The 19,936-nt window shown below is 45.0% G+C and overlaps 1 protein-coding gene across 2 annotated transcripts in view; it reads right to left on the bottom strand.

Annotated features, from left to right (window-relative positions):
• The window catches only part of GPC3 (glypican 3), a 145,465-nt gene that overhangs the window by 71,081 nt on the left and 54,448 nt on the right, over positions 1–19,936 (bottom strand). For both annotated transcript variants that reach the window (XM_035325485.1, XM_035325486.1), the window contains exon 3: positions 9,020–9,714. In XM_035325485.1, coding sequence (XP_035181376.1) covers positions 9,020–9,714 — 695 coding nt within the window. The remainder of the gene's footprint in view (positions 1–9,019; positions 9,715–19,936) is intronic.

The raw sequence follows: 19,936 nt of genomic DNA, 5'->3' as shown, positions 1-19,936 counted from the left end.
TCTGGGGAGCAGCTGCATGAAGTTTATTTGTACAGTGACACCGATCAATACCCGCTGCCCAAGAGTTAATAAGCTTTAGAAAGAAGTAACTCAGAGCTTGCCAGTCACCCTCAAATTATCATCAGTAACCACTGGGCTCACTTGCTCTATCCCTTTCCAGGTCGGTGTCTAAGAGCATAATCTCCACCACAGCAGATAGCACAGATGAGAATTAGGTGTGAAAATTGATCAGGTTAGAAAGATATACACTTGCATGAAGAATTGCTAAATTCACCAACTGCAGGTTTGATTTTTTTCCCCTCTTTAAATAGAAATAACTGTGCCAAAGTAGCTGTAGGCTATCAACACAGCTTTCTGCAGCCAGCCTGCTCTTGCTCAAATGAGTCTTTCAAAGAATAATTCAGTTAGCAGCAAACTTCACCCTCATGCGTACATCTGAGAGCCAAACAGGGATTTATTTATTATGAGAGCCCCCAGGGATTTATTAGTTGGGGAAATACAACAGGTAGGGATGATAAATGCCACCAGGGTGCTCTTGTTCTGCAGCAATCCAAAGAGGCCAAAAGCTCAGGCTGCCAGCAGCAAGGGGTGCACGTACCCAGGTGGACAGTTGAAAAATCTGCCTCAACTCTTTCTTTTTTTATATAAACGTATTTGTAGATGGTATCTTTCATGTCCAGTACCTCAAAGCTACTTTATAATAAGATGTAAAAATGATATAACGTACAGCTCTGAGCGTATGCCACATGCCAGCAGAGAATTCAAAATGAAGCAGAGTACTCATTGCAACCTAGTACCTCATTTTCTACAGTGCAAAACAAAACACTGCTGATCTGCCTGGGCAGCTCTGGGCACTATTTCTGCTTTGCAGAGGGCCACTTTAAGTTTCTGTTTTGTTCTCGGTGCATTCATCAGCATTGCTAATAGGAGAGCTGGTTATAGTTTTAAGGCAGCAACACTCACGGGGGTTACTGTCACTGGAAGTAAACTCAGAGCAGTTAACATGAAGGATGCCCTGTGAATGACCTCAGATGGAGTTCTTGGTAGAAACTGCAGTCATGGATAATGAAGCCAAAAGAGGGGTTAGTGCAAAAAGCATTAATAGATGGATATTTGTGAGCATGAGTCTGGCATTGCAAAGCTGTGGGACTTAGCAAGGATACAATCTTTGAGAAAGGAAATGGACCAGAATACATTTTGCAAATAAGGAATCTATGTTCATAGAAGACGCCCGAGGCTGCAGCAATCTAGATGACAAGCCAGGGAGCTGTGTCTGCAGGGGTGACACTTAGGCATTTTATCTCTATGTTAAAACAAAGATATCCAGCCAGTTTTGAGAAAATATCAGACACAGCTCCCTGATTCCCCTTTAAGCTTAGAGAGCAATGCTTGTCTGAATGGAAGAAAGGTCTGGACAGAGCTAAATATAAAGCAAGGCAGCTCGTGCTGCAGAAATACCTTCCCCAGGGCTCATCCAAAGCCTGGCAGGTCTGTCTGGACCTGGTTCCTACATTGCTCCAACAGCAGAAGCCAGGGGATGCAATGAGAACTGGTCACAATAGGGCTTACTACCCAGTGTGAAAGCTATTTCATCCCTTCTCACTAACAGTGTGAGAGTGTGCTCTGCATAAAAATCTGTCACCAACTCTTAGAAACAGCTCCTCTCCCACCTTCCATGGATTTTCACTTATCCCCAAAGAGCAGACACAAGCTCCACACATCCACCTGCTAGGATGTCAGCTCTTATACCCAGCAATTTCCTCCCATGCAGCCACACACTTGGAGTCACCCCAGACACAAAAATGCCTCCAAGTCACAGGCACTGCCTAAATGCCTCAGGATTTTTCTGACACTGTGACCTTTGGTTCAACTTGATTTTTTTTTTTCTCAAATTCATTTGCTTCAAATCTTCCCATTATGTCCTTGCTCATTATAGTTTACTATAAAATGAGGTAGTTTGAAACTTTGAAGCCAAAAGCCCAGCACCCAAGGAACACAGACTCCCTTATACCCCTTCCTGCAATACCGTCTGGTTTAGATATGATCACCAGCTCTCCTTTTCTACGCCCCGAGCATCCCATGTTCAGCTGTCAAATACAGCTGTCATGGGAGCCAGAATGAGAAGAGAAACTGGGCTCTGTGCAGTAAAGTTGTATAAAATTGCACAGCTGTATACAATCATTTCCAACAGTTAACGCAGTTTGCTCTGCCACCATTTCTGCTAGCTCTTACTACTAATATCAAGGCATCACAGGACCAAATATCTTTTTTTAACGCTTGGGAGCCAGTTGCACAACAAACCCGCTCCTCCACTAAAACAAGGAATAGGCCAAGTCACTGTATGCACAAACAGGTACACAGAACCAGCAATTAATCTGCACAAGATCTGTAGGCTTCTTGTGACTTCAGCTGAGAAAGGATGCAAGACATCCTGCTGTGCGCAGCCGGCACGCATCTCACACACACCATAGCCAGCACATGATGTGAAGTGAAGTCAAGCCGGGCTCAGTGGGCACCGTATGATATTCCCACCCATAAAATGAAGCAGCCTTAAAAAGCTCTTTTTATACCGCAGACTAGCACACATAAGGTTGCCACCAACTGTGTGATCTGCCTCTGACTGAAGTCAACAAAAAGATCTGTGTGAGTTTTGAAGCAAAGTAAGGTTTGGCATCAAACATGTTGTCAGAGGATGCTCCCCATGCTGCTGCGCATGCATACAAGGAGGAGGGCGCGGCAGCAGCAGCTACCTTCCACTTTTAATTGAAATAAGCATCACTGAAAATTCCACTGAAATGCCGCAACATGCCAGGGGCTAGAACACATCCAATTAAAAGGACAGAAGAGCAAAAAAGGAGAGGACAATATAAAAGTTTATGAATAGAAGCAAAATCAAATGCTATTTTAAATAACACCTGTGTTGATATTCAATGGCATCTCCCCTGGCTTTGCACCAGCAGGTTTGAGCATCGCTGGCCACATCTGCTGCTTCCACCTAGCGGCCCCGCATGCTCATGGCTAGACCCAGTTTGGTGACAAACCGCACCCAGAGCCCCACCGTGCTGCCACAGCAAGCAGGAGGCAAGGGCAACCCGCCACTTTACCCATGCTGGAGCCCATAAGAAATTGGGCAAGGCTAACCAATGACTGTAACACATGAAAATGTGCTGTGTCCTTTAGAAGCAGAGCTTTTGTCCGTAGAAGTAACTAACCATGTAACAACAATGACCTTCCTACCTAGGCCAGACAAGGGTTAACTTGCAGTAGGCTGAAAATAACCTCTGAGCTTCACTCCTATTGAGGGTCAAGAGCATCCATGCCAAGGTCACTTTCAAAAGCAAGATGCAGACCCTTGATTCACTAATGCACATTTGAGCAGCATTAAACCTACAATCTAAGGCCAGAAGCAGTATGCCAGAGTCGCTTGATCAAAGTTTTCATGCTGGGTTGCAAAACTGCAGGTATGAATAATTTTTGTCCTTGTTCTTTTAGAACCAGCTAAGCCACCAACAACGTAGGGATTTATAGATCAAAATCAATGCCTTACTATTCAGTGCTTTGCCATATGCTTCCCCAGCTATCAGAAAAATCTTTAATATCTGAATCTCTTCAGACAACTAATCATAACAGTCCCGAGATATTTTCACAGGAACAGGAATTTTGCTGATACTGTCCTTGGTGATCAGGTTTATTTTCATCCTGCAGCAGGAACAGATGCTTGCTTTAACACGCCTTATCAGGCACATTACACTGCGTATCACAAAATGGTTAACAAAAGTACATGATAAATGCACCTTGGGATAACTATGAGTGGGTCTGAGCTTACTGAAAACCAAAACCTCACCAGCATTTCCAGCTTTAAGTGAAAAACGGAGCTAGCTACCAGCAAGCATTAGAGAGCAGCCTGAGGATTAAACTTTTCCGATAAAGAAACTGAAAATACAGAGGCAGTACATCCAGCTGACTATCCCAGGAGCTATGCCAACAGAAAGCAACCCGCATTAAAAGTACAAAGAAACCGATCTCAGTGTCTCAAAGGGAATGACTTCTCGAACAGCGCTGTAATTTCAAAGCTTGCCTCAGAAGTCTCTTGCCAGCTCCAGCACAGAAAGAAATCCATTAGCAGATAGGAAAACTTGCCAGGGCTCCCTGCCACCACCCCAGCAGTGTAATCCATGGAGCAAAGCAGCTTCCAGCTTGGCACCAGGGAAGCCACCTCCAAAAGCAGCCCCTGGGCAGCACCCAGGGCAAACTGCACCAGCCCCACTGCCGGATGCTCCACAAATGCACTGAATCATCACATATGGAGACAGATGTCATTTTCATCCCTGCAAAAGCTCCTTTACTCATGTATTCTTGAATTCCATTCCTGGGCATCTGCAGGAGCTGCAAATTTCTACACTAATTTGCAACAGCAGTGCTTCTCTCAGAGGTGCTACTAGCAATCAAAGTGGCCAATTATATTTTCAGCATGCTCAGGGTCTCCCTAGCAGGGTTCCCAAAAAAGTGAAGTGCAAATGAGGCCCAGCTCACCTGGCCCTGCCCACTCTGGGGGTCCCCCAGCAGCTTCACATGGCCGGCACCAGAGTCAGCCTGTGCTGGGGCAGCTGAGCACTCCAGCTCCATAAGAAAAAACAAACCCAGCCTCCCCAGCTGCCTTGCACAGTGTCTTCATCTTCTCACCAGCTCTGCAGTACTGCTATATCACCTATTTAACCCAGTCCTGAGCAGTATTTTAGAAGTGTTTGCAGTGAAGTGAAGGAGTAAGATCTGTTCACAGTGCAAGCACACCAAGAACAGCACCCTGCTCCTATACGGTGCTGGTTCCCTTCCTCCAACATGTTCCCCCTCTGACCACAATCAGTTGAACAAAGGTCTGGGTCCCCTCGTTCTGCAATTTACCTAGACTTTCTAGAAATTCAGCCATCAGCTTTAAGTGAAGAAAAATGTTTTGCTGAGCTCCCTGCTGTTTTCTTTCTAGGCAATACTCCACAAACAGAGAGCTGTGCATCTCCACTGACTGTAAGGGAAGCAGCAAAGTCTCAGCAGCTCTGTCAGCCCATTGCTTCATGTTTATACCTAGAGATGAAGATCTGAAGTTTACTGATATGTTTCTGAGTGGCTGGTTTGTCGGCGTTTTTCATAATTTACTTTTGCTACACCACAAGACAGTTAAAGGGCAGGAGAAGTCCTGCCAACCCCATGAGAAAGGCTAGGAAGTGACACGTGCCCTGCCAGACGTATTTCAAAGTAGCTAATAAAGCCAAAACTGAATCCTTTCCTCTGATGAATCTCAGGTGTGGTGCATACCCCCCCCCCCCCCGCCCTTCACATGCAATACGTGGCTGGAGCATCAACTCAAGCCACCCACCTTTTCTCGTGTGGGTCTCGCTGGTCTATGCATTGCCTTTTTCATGCTCTGTTGGGATGGATTCAAAACCCTAATGAGTTACAGGGAAGAGCAAAATATTTATGTAGACAACTTACTATCTGTGTCAAGTCAACAATCTTCACCTCTACTCCACAACCTTCCAAATTAAAATTGCAGTGCTGGCTTAAGGCAGGGAATCCCAGAGGAGGATCAATGATTAGCTATGTAAGACACCCAGACCTATTGTCTCTCATGTACTTTCAACAAGAGAGAAAACATTAACTTCAAGAGGTGGGGGCATTGAATATTTTATGACGTTTATTTGTACTGCATCTCTGTCTTTTTTGTGGTAGAAAGCACAGACTGACTGTAATTGCTGCTCCCTGCATTCATGATTAAAATATCTACAAGACATAGAAGTACCAGGCATGGTTCAACATGGAAGAAAGTATCAGAGAGGAAAATCTATAGATACTGTGCTAGACAAAATATTTTTCCCAATCTACCCAGAGACTCAGCCTACTTGATAAAGTATTTTAATAGCATAGTTCAGGGGTGACATTTTTAAAGAGAAAACTTGTAGAAATTATTAAACCTAACACCACCACTGCTGAAAAATTAACTGTTAAAGCAAGGCTTTGGGAGGGAACTGCCTCCTGCCATAATGCTATGGAATTTATTCTTTTGCACTGCCGTTTGTTCACTAGGAACACCACCGGTTTACATTTAAATACATGCCTGAAGGCACGTGATTTCCACATGTAGAGCAACAGCAGCATGTCTTAGGGTCTGCGGAGCTCCACAGAAACCTCCCTAGAGGCTCTGCAACACCTCTGGAGCTGAGGTTCAAATGCCCTCTTGTAGTTAGGTCTGCTGCAAGCTACAAAATGGAGTTTGAGATGAGCAACAGCAGTATTTTAAGAATAAACTTTAAAGACCCAGTGGCCATCCTCTTTTAGTGACAATTGATAGACACTTGGCTTGCTTGCTTTGGATTTTTCCTTTGTACTCCTACAACTCAAAAAAATGTCTTTAGAGAAAATAAAAAGAATCTCTCAAGTATTAAATAATCAAGAGGAGTTATGTTGAAGTACCTAACTGTATATGGCACTAATGAATTAATCTACTCTGACAAGTACAAAAGCACTGAATGGTTATGTAGTGCTCACTGTTTGTTTGGTTTGTTTTTTTATTATTTTCAAGGAAGTCAATTTATGTTCTGATTTGGCAAAGGATGGGCAGATAATGGCTCTACTGCCATGGCTTGTGTTAACTTCAGCAGCTCTTTGTCTACTTCTCCTCCCACAAACATTTTCAGTAGACACATTGAGGTCTCTATTTGATAATATAATTGACAGTCATGTTCCTTCACTCTATACATGGAAGTCTTCAAGAAAAAAAATATACATTTTGAATGTTGTGCCAACAAGAAAAGAATATGGGAGAAAAACCTTCTAATTTCAGGACTGTACAGCAACACATACTGTATGTGCTTGCACAACCTGGCATGCAGCCCATACGGGCAGTATTTCCATTCTGCCTTCCCATCTACAAGTACACCATGTTTACTGGTGAAAAATGCTCTGGATGCTTTCACTCATCGCTGAATATGGCTTCCAATCTTTTGAGAACAAATACAATGTTCTACACACATTATGTGTAGAAGGAAGTTTTGTTTCTTACTGCCCTAGAAATGCCAACTGGGCTCACGGTTTAGCTAGGTTTTCCCTCATATACATCACCACCACCTGTAAATGAGCTGGATGAGTTGTCTATCTCACCTGCCCTAAAGTTAAGCCTACAATTACATCTCTGCTCCTTTGCTGTTCCTGAGAAGGATGAAAGGTTCTGACCATCTGGAGCTTCATTCCTTGATCATGCAACACTGAAGAAAAACATAACAAAATTAAAATACAAAATAAAGCAAATTTCAGAATGTTGTCTGTGAATGTATGCACTTTCTCCTCCTTAGCATCAACTATGTGGAAACTCTAGGCCAAGCTATTAGCAGAGCAGCTTCTCTGTCCTCTGGCACAGCTGCTCCCTAGGAGTTAGTTGCCCTGGCTCCACAATAGAAGTTGTGCCTGGCAGAGCTGCCACCCTGGGACCTGGAACCTCCCAGTGGTCTGAGGAGCACGAGAAATGGTTGGTAGGCTGCTGTTAGGGATTTTCTGCAGGGAGGAGCTACGGCATGCAGTCTTTGACAAGCAGCTTAAAAAACAGTGTCCTGTAAAGTACCTCAGAGCCTTGGTCACAGCCACCTCCTGGTCACCGCAAGATGTGTAATGTAGCTTCCTTGAGATTTGGTCCCTAAATCTCTCCCAGGCAATAAAAGGAGTTTGCACCATATGTGCCAAACTGCCCCAGGGATGTGAAACCACCAAGGTGCCACCACATCATTTCACAGTCCTCATACAGCACATCTCAGGCAATCACTGAGCTAAAGTAGCACATAAAACGGCATAGAAGAGTGCTGTTGGCTGAATGCCACATAGGTCAAAATCCATAATCCAATCCATTTCCATGGCCCAAAAAAAAGGTAAGTTACTTACAATGCAAGTACTACGGTGACCTACATAGACACAATTCTTTTGTAAACAGGAGTCAAGAATGACAGGAACAAGCAGCTAACAGGGAAACTGTGGCAGATTTTAATCATTGTTGGCTTTAAGCAAAGCATAACAACATTCCCACACCTTTGCCCACATCCCCAACTCTACCCTACCTGCATGGAGCAATCAACTGTGTCTCAAGAAAATCTCCTTAGCGAAACAAGCGTTATGTTACCACATTCCATTTATCCTTGGCATTCAAACAGAGCAGCACTATTTTCTGAACAAGAAAGCCTCAGTTTCTCAGGAGGCTCAGAAATTCACACAATGTGTTTTTAAAATGTCAGGTCACTCCTAATAAATAAGAAATAACCTTACCCCTGGGATTAAATGAAGCCCAAAATCGGAATGAGTTACCAACACAGGGAAAACCAGACCTCCTTTAGTAAATCAAGAAACATGGAATGCCACAGTATATGCCTCTACTTGGCATCTCTTTGGAGGTATATTTTAGTGATGTTAAGTGATGAAGAAACAGTTTTCTACCCTGCTCAGCTCCATGACCTTTGAACCACAGATGGTCTCCTAAAGACCATCCCCCAGGATGCCCAACACACCAGGAAAAAGAGACCACAGGGCAATGCAAGTCTGGCCCCTACTACTATAAACACATATAATTTGAGGTTTACTACACTTCACATCAAAATTGGGGAGACAGGAGACAGCTGGAGAGCAGGACAACCTTTAAGACCTACCCAAAGCAGGAAGAGTACCCAGGAAGAACAAAATATGCTGGGACATCTCAGCTCCTGATCTATTGTCCCAGCTACAAGGCTGATGCTGGAATGAATCCACACCTTTTGGTTGTGACCCATCTGAAAAGATGCAAAGCCCTAAGATGAAGCCCAGTCCCCACAAACACCAGTTTCAAATGCTACCAAAAGATTTAAAAATCAGAGAACTGAGGAGGAAGTAAAAAGGAGCTAGAAATCAGAGCATGTGGTGATTCTTGGCTGGAGAGGGATGGATTGGTTAGTGGTACACAACCGAGCCCTGCTGTGGAAAACAGCATGAGGAACTGCAGAAAACCACTCACAGTTGTTGAGAGTTTGCCTTCGTTCTTTTGCACGTAGACGACTGCGTCCCGCACCAGGGAGAAGAGGTTCAGGAGGACATGCTCCATGTCATAGATGCCGTGCATGCCTTTGGTCAGCCCCTCCAGAGAGCTGATGTACTCTTGCCAGTGGTGGTCAATCTCTACGACACCCGCCAGGCATCCGTGCATCACCGCGCCACAGTATCCAACACAGGGCTTGGCCATGAGGAGCCCCTGGCAGTGCGAGCAGTACCACATCTTCAGCAGTGCTCGTCCACAGTCCTTGCTGAATTTCAAGTGGTCAGTAGTGTTTATAACCTCGATCCCCAGGTTGAGTGCCTGTAAAAAGACTCGCGTGGCTTGCAGTGACTTGGACACCTGCGTCATCATCATCTTAGGGTAGTTACCAAAGGCTTTGAGGTCTCTCCTGGCTGCCCGCAGGCATTCAGTCATTTCTACAGAGGGATCAGGGAAGCCAGGATTAATCAAATGAGAGTAGACCAAAGGGAATAAACTGTCAAAAAATTCGTTTATCATGTCATTGACACTGATGTCAGAGCCCAGTATGTACAGTGAGACATCAGTAAAAAGTTCTCCAACAAACTTAAGAGCTCTGGTCCCCATGCTCTGGTAGTGGTTCCTAAACATGCTGTTGGTGAAGTTTCTCGCATGCCGTACTACAATTTCAAAGGCTTCTGCAAAACAGAACAAAGAAAAAGTTAAGATGATGAGCTCAGAAACAGGGAGGATATTAGACCACACCAGCTGCAAAGGCTGGCCCCATCCTGTCCACTTTGGGTCAAATGCCTGCCAGCAGCGATGCCTGCTGCAAACCTGACCATCACTGTCAATTTTCAGGGGAATGCACATATTCTTCAAACACAAGCTACATTTCAAAATGGCAAAAACTATGATCTAGTTAACATATCAGCTTTTAAAGAAAATATTGATTCAAGAAAAGGGCTAGGCTGCAATTTCATTCTCTCCCTCTTCCATATTGATTTGAAATTAACAGAAGTTCTATCTCAAGACAATTCAAGACGGAGATAAATGTTTGACAAACTATACAGTGTTGAAAATCAGGAAACGGCAGATGCTGACATTCCATTATGAAAAGAAAAATATATACGAGTTTAATCATGGGGCCAACCCTCAGAACCAACTCTGCATTAGGAGTCCTCAAAGTCACTTGAAAAACCTCTGCAGCTCCACTGTTTTTCCAAAGGCACCAGGATTCACTTGAGCTGAAGATCCAACATTTTGTGTGCCCTGGACATGAGCTGTTCCATAGCCCAAAGGGATGCTGAGAGGCAGTGACAGTATCCATCTGTGGGTGCGAGGTCAGGTAGCTCTCACACACATCAGGCTGCACTGAGCTGCCCAGGAAGCTCAGCAGCAAGTTTCATACTGAGACTGATGACTTGCAAGAAAAACCAGTGTGCATTTTCCCCTCTCTTCCTTCAAAGGGGCAGGGACTTAATGCACACACCTTCATGCAGCAAGCAGGAGAGCCTCCAACAACACAGTCACCCCGCAGTTATTTCCCTTAATTATAGTCCTGATCAGGAGGCTTCCAAAATACCCAGCTACATGAAGACAACCTGTCTACACACTCCCCACTCCTGTCCCAGTTTGCGAGTTAAAGCATTTGCAGGGGAGGCTACGAGTGCAAACTAAATTCCTTTTCTTTGGCCAAATATCACCACCAGCCTGCATCCCATCCTCCAGGGTACTGGCCATAAAATGCTAAAAATAACGAACAGCCTCTCAGCTCCCAGGTCACTGACACCTTGCGATGTAGCCGCTCTCAGCTGTGTCACTCTGGAAACATGCATCCAGGCTCAATTTGCATGGAAATTATTCATGTTCAATAATTAAAGAGGATGTTTAATTTTTAAAACCATAAGTGTTATTTTTTCCATTTGTTAAGCCTGAGGTGCAGCTGAGTGTGGCCTGACGCCTCTCCACGGGGGTTCGATATCAACATTATCACAAGCAGTGGTGGGCCCTGCTGCTCGCCCTGCCTGGCCTCCAGCAGTAACCAAGACCTTTGGAAACCGCCACGGTTCCAGCACTCCAGGCTGTTTCTCCCCAGGCACACACACCTCGCAGACAGGGACCCGATGCTTTTTGCTGTCCCCCATACCGGCATGCAGAAAGCTACAGTGCAAGCAGCAATCAAAGCAGAAGTTACCAAATAGAGGTTTTCAATCCACCCCACCTGGTGCGTGCCTATCTCCTGGACATGCCCCCAAGGCACGCACCAGCGCGTGTCACCCACAGAGCCCAGGCACACCAAAGCAAGAACCTGAGCACTCTCAACACTCACGCTGCCCGAGCAAGCCCATCGCAGCCATCTGCGTTCACAGACGGCAGCCATCCTTCCTTTCTGACACCACAGATTGAGGGACACAGTGGTGAAGGACACGGAGCCCGCTCCTCACGCCTCCCTCCCCACGACAGCAGGCATCTCACTCCTCACACGTGCTGATGCAGAACATTGCAACGCTTGCCAGGCGTAACAGCACAGCCGATGCTGAGGGGTAGATGTCTGGGTTCTGACAGGAGACCAAATTCTGGTTTTCTGCTATTAAAAAAAAAAAAAAAAAAAAAAAGTTTCTTTAAATAGGGCACAGGGATTATGAAACTTTTTTTCTCCTTTATCCTCAAGAGCACCAGAATAGCTTTTGCTTCAACAAAGAGCACAAAGCACTTTTTGGGCCAGCATTTTTGACAGCACTGCAGACAGTGCCAGGATTTTCATGCTGTGCCTCACTCACCATTCGCCTTTAACCTCTTCTCTGTTAGTTCCCTTAGAAAAAAAAAAATCATCCCCTCTTCCTTCTTCTTGCTCCTCTATGCTTTGGAAGTTATCATCAGAGCCAAGAGACCCTTCGCTGATTAGAAAAATATTCCAAACTCCTATGCAAACCTCCTACAGTGAGAAATGCTTCAGAAAGGAATTGAGAACAGTGGCGCATCAGAAGAGCATGCACACACAGTCCCACTGCTTTAAAGGTCATGACATGCACATAATTTTTATCATAATAACTGGCTAAGAGTGTCTATTTTATGCGCCTTGGAGCCTTTGCATATAACCATTAGAGAGCACAACAGGGACTATAAAAGCATATGGAGCCTCCTGCTGCCCCATTAATAGATGCAAGAAATAATAAAACTTAGTAAAAAAAAAAAAAAAAAAAAAAAAAGTCTCCCAGTTCCAAAATATTTTATAACCAGCTCCCCTGGTTGCTTATTCTGAACTATTCCTCACAAAGGGCTGGCTACAAGAATGTGAAACCCCCAGCCACCAGAAGTGACCCACAATCAGACTGCAAGCACAAGGAGGTGGCAAGTTGGCAGGGCAGCCCCCTGAGGTCATGGGAGCCAGCCTCTAAGGGAGGCGAAGGGGATGCAGCGTTACAGAAACAGCATGGGCTTCTGCTCTCTCAAAACCAACAGGCTGAATCCGCTGCCGGTAGAAACTGCCCTGCTCATAACATGGCATTATTGGAACTCCTATTGCTGCAGGACAATTGAATCTTTTTTTTTTTTTTTTTTTCTTTTTAATTTATTTCAAGGATATTTTCAAAAACTGCAATTTAAGGAAGTGGTCTGTACGTCTAGGTGAAGCAGAATAAATACCTTAACAGGACTGGCAGCGCGTAGTGACAGACTTGCACCCACTGTCCAGCACACAATGTACCTTGCAGTACCTACTTCACATTCTGCTATCTCTGAAACTGTAGCTGTGCACACCCAACAGAATTCAACCATGTTACACAGTCATTTATCTGCTTTTAAATCATTTTCTTTGGAGATTAGGAAGAAAAAACACCAAAAAACTTCTGCATGGACTAAAATCTAAATAGCCTTGATCCACAAGTCTGGCTTATGGAGATGACAGCCTGAGCCGCTGCAGGCCACCATGCTGGAAAGTCCTGCCTGGTAGCTCTTAAACACATTTCACCCACAGGAAGGAAGGAGCTAAATGCATACACAAATTACGCTCCAAAGTAATTTCAGCCAGCCCAGGGACAAAACCTGGGAACAACTTAACAATACACAGCATTACAGCTCTCTACCCCAGAATGGGAGGGAAGAGAGGGAAGAACAATATTGTGCCAGGTGAAACCTGGGGAATTGATGCAGGACATGAGCCAGAGCACCACCAGCTGCAAAGCACCGTACCTGGTACACCGGTACTGCACATCTGTTGATTAGCTCTGTCGAGGGCAGTTTATTAGGGCTCACAAAGGATGCATGAAGTAGCTGAACCTTTACTCTAGAGCACACTTATCAGGCAACAATTGAAAAGCATGAGCTATTACGTATTATTTTTCCAGCAGGACTCCCCTTAAGCACCTGAAGAGGAATTGCAGTGGGCAGGAAGGATGGACTAAGCTGCTTGCAAAGTGCAAAAGCTCCCTAGAACGCGGCACAGGGATGCATGGCCACTGCAAACTGGCAATTAGAGAAAAGAAAATAAATTGTAAAAGAGCGTAATAGCGCCCTGAGTGGGGATTACTGGCAGGAGAAGGAAATCACTGAGTTCTCAGCTCAGATAATAAAAGTCTGCTGCTTAGCTAAAACACCAGCCTTCCTGAGAAGGCGCATTTGCTCCTGAGCTGCAGCTACTTCAAAGGGACTGGGGCTGGAGGAGCTCTGGATTAACCTGCTGGCTCCCCCAGGCTGCAGGCTCCAGCCCAGTCTGGGATTTGATGGGTTTATTTAAGAGATTATGCGTTGTAGTCGCCTGATCGTAAAGGAGCCAGAACGAGTGAGCACAGCAAGATACTCCCATACAGCATCCCCTGGAGACTCGGCATAGCCACAGCTGAAACCCTAAAGCAGCTGTGGACACAGAGCAGCAACAGATCTGGGTGCAGACTCAGAAGCAGCTGAGGGTGTTTGGAAAGGGTGCTGCTGCTAATAAAGGGAAGTACGTCCTTCCTTCGCCCTTCTATGCCAGTTTACCAAACACCAGGACCACCAAAACCAGCTGTGCACCCACGGAGCAGACATTCCAGTGGCCAAGCCAGCTGCTCCACCTCCCCACAGCACCACAGCAAGAAGGCGTGAGCCAGCCCGCAGCAGGAAGGAGGGGAAAGCAGCATCCACGGTGGTGGCCAGGTGTCAGGAGGCCAGGTGTCATGGGCAGGCTCTGTGCCTGCCCATGCACCTCTGTGCAGCTGGTATTTGGCTGCAGACAAGCTTCCTACACAGATAGCTGTCCGTCTCTGTGCTGCAAACCACAGAAGTCTTCTGCGCAAAAGAGGTGCACCAAAAAAAGGGGTGCTGTCCCTTTACCCCTCAGGACACAGATCACATTGGGAGAGAATCAGGCACTGGAATCCCTAAGACCATGGAAATCGTTTCCATCCTGAGGCAAAACTTGTGTCTCCAGGCAGGCTAGTAGAAAATTTTCCAGTGAATTAATGTGTTCCTAATGCAATTGCTGCATCCTGCTCAGGTCCCAGGTACCCAAACGTTTAAGAGTCCCATGCATCTAGAACACTCCACCGCAAAAAAAAGATAACCACACAACCCCCCAGTGTTCACGGTTGGAAATTTAAATGCTTGTCAAGGAAATAACAAAATTTTTGCTTTTTGTAAGCTCACCAAAACATTTTCAGACATGGCAATTGCCACAGTACTGCTAGGAAGCTGTGAAAGCAGCCATAGGCATTCACATGTAAGCGAGCTCTAGAGAAGAAAATACTTCTCTAATACCTCCAATGAATCAGACAACTTCGGACTCATTGCAACAGCCTGTATTCCTAAAAGACACAACAGAGCTCACCAAGAGAGAAACAACTGTTTGCAATAACGGCCTGGCTGCCACAGGCACTACTGGTGAGATGAACTGCAAGTTATTTTTCAAACAGCAGGTAATATTTATTTACAAACTTGGAAAAGGTTTTCAATACATTGAGCAGAAATGAAACAAAATCCAAGAGTTTTTCCCCTGGCAGTAGTAAGAGCAGACTCTAGATTTGTTCCTTTATGATTTACACTACAGTGCAAGTTTTTAACAACATTATCTGGAGACAAAAGCTCCTCTATGCAGCATAATTACTTTTGTCTGTAGCATTACAAACCCATCAGATGGTGCCACTGCTGCTCTTACAAGGTTTACTTCTCTGAACAAATTTGGAGCTTAGGAAAATGCTTCAACCCCTCCCTCTCTCCCCCAACAATAAGACAGCCTTTTGGATTACTTTTACAATACTGTCACTGTAAAATTTATGGACTTAGGCTCCCAAAGCTTATGAGATTAGCTTCAAAGCATTAGTAATAAAAATTAAAACAATTTAGTTATTCTGTCTTCCCACTTTTTAGCCATCAGGGTTCACATTGTCTACCTTTGCTTCATCACCATTAGACCAAGAGAGGAAAGGTCTCCACCCCATCTCCAAACTAGAGGGGGCTCCTTTCACCTCCATGCCCACCACCCTCCTGCCTTGCACGGGAGCAGCCATGCAAGCAGCCATTTATTTTAATTGTTCAGCTTATTGAGTGCCCTGGTATTTTGAAACACACTCCTTGTGAATTTTCTAATAAAAATGCTGTATGCTAGCTTCTCATTTTACCCACCCAAAATACCTTGAAAACATGCTACCATTATATTCTAAGTGACTGTCCGACCACTAAGCAACTGGTCACACTGTGGCTCACCCATTCATTATTTATATCCCCCATAAAAACTGTTAAAGCGGACAGCAGAGCCCACCAGCACAAGCCCAGAGGCCAGGAGACAAAGAAACACTCGTGCCCACAGCTGCTTGCCTCTAGCCCTCGCAAGACCAGCGTGCCCAGACCAACCCTGCTTGCAGGGAGCGAGCAAAGCACAGGAACTCCTCCGAGACCCTGCAAGAAACCAATTAGAACTGACATTTCCCTGCCTACGTTTTCGTGCGTGCGTTTTTGTTGCATATTTGTTCAGGTCTGTCGTCAACTGCTTCCCACGGCCTGCCTGTGGCTGGGCATGATGGAAAAAGCTGATTTCAGGGCTGTGCTCCCCAAGGTGCCATAGTCCAAGTGGACTTTCCAACAATAAAAACAAAACTCCTGGGAAAGATCTCAGGAAAAATGACTCTAAAAATGACAGTAAAAGTCTTTTCTAGGGCTTTGTACTTGGACACGTGGCTGCAGTGCTTTTGATTAAATATTTCTTGCACATCTATTGTATAATTTGCTTTCCTGAGCATCAAGTAATATTCCACTTTGTGCTGTGACAGATGTGTGAATGCTTAGGAGATTCTTGAAAATTTAATAAAGACAAAGTTAAAAATGCAAACAGTCAAGGCTGGCACGAGTGGTGGATGAACATGATTCTTTATAAAAACCAAGGGGAGCAGGAAGAATAAGGGCCCAGAAAGGCAGGGTCAACCAAAGACATGGAAGCGCAAGAAGGAAAGCAGAGAGGGATTTAAGAGGCTTCTGCAGCAAAAGGGTAGCTCTGTTTTTAGATGCAGCGGATGAACAACAGGACGTTCACTGCCGCAGTCCCATTTAGCAAGTGGGGAAGACCTCCCCAGTCCCACAGCATCCTTGCACTAGGATTAGCCAAGATCTGTTTTGCAGCAGGGTGGGAGAGGCTGGGGAGAGCCTCTGCCTTGTCTGGCACCACTGTAGTAGGAGCTGAGATGGGGGCACGTCTACAACCTACAGACTCCACGGGTCCACTATCTGCACACCTACATCCCGCCATTTGCCCTGTAAAGTACTTTTCAACTCCTATACACAAACTTCTACCCCTTGCAAGCCTGAAAGAGGAGATTTTCTGAGAGCCCTGTAAAAGTATGCTCTTCACCACAGTTGTGAGGTCTCTGCCCTGACAGCTCCTACCTGCTGCAACGCCATCCCTGTCCTCCACACCAACAAAGATGTTATTGCCAGGGAAGTTGGAAAAACTTGCAGAGTATCTCATTTTGTTCTCTCTCTACTATTAAACTCGAAGGGTAGCTGAAGGTGTCCCATCCCTGAATTCAGCTAACCCAGAGAAAACATGGTTTTGAACCCAGTTTTGCCTCTTGTGCTGGTAACCTGTCAGCCCAAAAAGAGGTAAACCTCTTCCCATGTGCCCCATACCTATAGTCTGGTGCTGAAGCTCAAGTAACGGTTAAAGAGTTCGGGTCTGAGTGTCCAGGCTCCTGTCCGTGCTGGGGCACTGGTTTAGGGAGACACCAGGCAGCCTGCTGAAGAGGCATGGCAGAGCTCAGCAATACAGGAGAACCTGAGGACAGAGGGAGCCTGCAGAGCTCTGCTTCTTGTTGGGACGTGACCTGTTTGGAAACACCCTGTGGTTTGGCGAACATCCGTATCGGCGCCCATCATTCGCAGGAGGTGAACGTTGCTCCTGTGGAAGTGATTTACTGCAAAGGAAACAGTAATCGTTATCCTTGTCCAGGGCTGCCCAAAATGGCTGGGGAGTTTGCAGGAAACAAGCCACTGATCCATACAACAAGGCTTACTGGGGTCAGCGTAGTGTTGCCTGAATACAGCCTCATGGGAACACGCTATGGGTATAGAGGCAGCCCAGAGTGCTGAGCTGGCAGAGCTCGGGGTCAGCAGACCAGCATTTCTCTTTCAGCTGTACACAGAAATATGCACACTCCAAATATTTCATGTTTTCCTCTTTCCCTCCAAAGGGGAAAAGTTAATTAAACCAATTCAACAGGACAAAATAAATGACTGAAAACAGCACTACCAGGCTTTTGTCATGCTGTAATTATATCAATAATACGCTCAGAACTAATGTCACATCACTGGGGAACTTTCACCTTCACTATTTTTACCACAAATATTTACACTCAAATTCATACCATTGTTCTCTCTCCCATTTGCTGCAGAGATGACAATCTCCATCTACAACTCGTACTTGAAGCCAGCTGCTTGGCCAGCAAGCCCAGCCAGGCTTCTGACAGACCCCTGTTCCCAACAGTAGGAAAACCTTCAGAAGCCCTAGGAAAGGGAGCATTTTTACCAATACAAAATGTGTTTCAAGCAAAGGACAAGTGATTCCATAAATTCCCTCTCAAATTTACAAGCCAAGTATCTAACAGCCAGCTATTTCTAAAAAAGCAGGATACCAATTTGTGTACTCCATTTATTTTAAAATAAAATTTATAAGCAATTTCTGAAAAATGCCTGTCTAGCAAATTCCTTTATTCATCCGAATAAATGAACGTAAGTCAAGCCACTAGGTTAAGTTCAGTTTACATCAAAAATTTTGAAAAAAGTCTTTAGAAGTGCATTGGTCTCAGTCACTTTACAGCAAGGCAGATCTGAGACTGGTTTTCCAGGCTCCCTTTCATTTCAGCAGGCTTTTATCAGTCTGTTAAGTCTCCAACAATGGAGAGCAGACTATTTATTTAAGAAGCAAATTCCTTCCTTTATAATCTCTCCTGGCCAAATTCTCTTTTAAGTTATCTCAACTGTCTGATGAAAAGCAAATGGCAGAAAATCAGTTCTTGATCCCTATAGTAACATGAAGGGTTTGCACTTATTTAAGGGCACCTGTTGACCATTTTTAAATTGCTCCAGTAGCAAACCCTTTATTTCTGATTTCTGCTTCCTACCTGTGCTCGCAGAAGTCAGAAAAGACATTTGCTCAGTACCTGACTTAAAAGCAACGAACATCAGCGTAATTCTCTTCCCCTAAAGAGTGGCTGTTCCCAAGACAGAGTAATGCCCAGATTCTCAAAAGCAATTTAGAGATTTTATTAGAGATTTTAGATGGATTTTCTCTCAAGACACCTGAGAAGGACAGGGACTTCCTACATGAAAACTAGAGCGTGGATCATTTCAACAGCACAAGTGCAACCACCCTTCCAATGTGCCCTGACAGCAGCTGACTCCCTGGGCTCACACAAAATACCTTCACAGCATCATGCTCAAGCCAGGCTATCCAAGCCCATAGTCTGTCTGAAGAGATGCCATGGGGTCACACACAATACCAAAACCACATCAGCACCGTTACAAAAGCGCTCAGAAAATCCCAGACATACAAATCCCAGGTACAATCACCTACACATGGCCCGAGTTTCCAGACTTAGCACTTTCCGAAAACTAGCTTCACTTCTGTCCTTCCTATCTATGCAGTACCTTGAGTTGAGCTGCCCCTTATTTATTTATTAAGTGATGCATGGACAGGCCACCGTCCAGGGAAGCAGCAGCAGCAGGTGAGACGTCACATCCTGGTGGCACCAACTTGTCCCACAGCCAGGCCATCCCCAGCACCCCACGTCCCAGCTGGTTCCTGTATTCCCCTTGCCCTGGCTCAAAGCCCTGTTTTGATTAACACTCATTTCCAAAAAGGAACTATTTTATTGTCTCCTTACTTCCTCCTGCAAGAGTGAGGCAGCTGCTGTAACAGGAGCACACGATTACAGTTTGGCTTTCAGGAACAGGGCTCACAAACACTGCTGCCAGAAATCGATCCGAGGCTCCACCGCCCGCTCCAGACGGGCTTTCTTTCAAGAACATGAATAATCCTCTGCAAAGAAATGGCACTATTCATCTCTCAAAAGTTTCTCACAGGCGTAAATCCCTTGCTGAAGAGGAGGCCACGTGTTCAGCCGACTTCCCAGTAAATTAAAATTCAGCTTCTTCTCTTTCTAAAGAAAAACACTGAGTATTGATCGATAAATTTACCAAAAGTTATATGGCAGCTGGTTTCCTCAGTAATAGAACAACCACTGTTCAGACATGGTTTAACACATAATCTCCAGATCAATATAATTTTTGATTTATAAATAACGATAACAAAAGGAGCAAGGACAAATATGCTTGCAAAAAGTAAACACTTTCTCCAAAGGATACTTCCAGTGTAATCCTCTCAAAATAAAGACTGCATATTTCAAAGGCTGCTTGTGGAAAGAACACAATATATCGTCTAACAAAATTAAATAT

Source organism: Oxyura jamaicensis, chromosome 4 (genome assembly GCF_011077185.1).
Source record: "Oxyura jamaicensis isolate SHBP4307 breed ruddy duck chromosome 4, BPBGC_Ojam_1.0, whole genome shotgun sequence".
In the NCBI taxonomy this organism is placed as follows: Eukaryota; Metazoa; Chordata; class Aves; order Anseriformes; family Anatidae; genus Oxyura; species Oxyura jamaicensis.
This window is presented reverse-complemented; position numbering and strand designations above follow the sequence as displayed.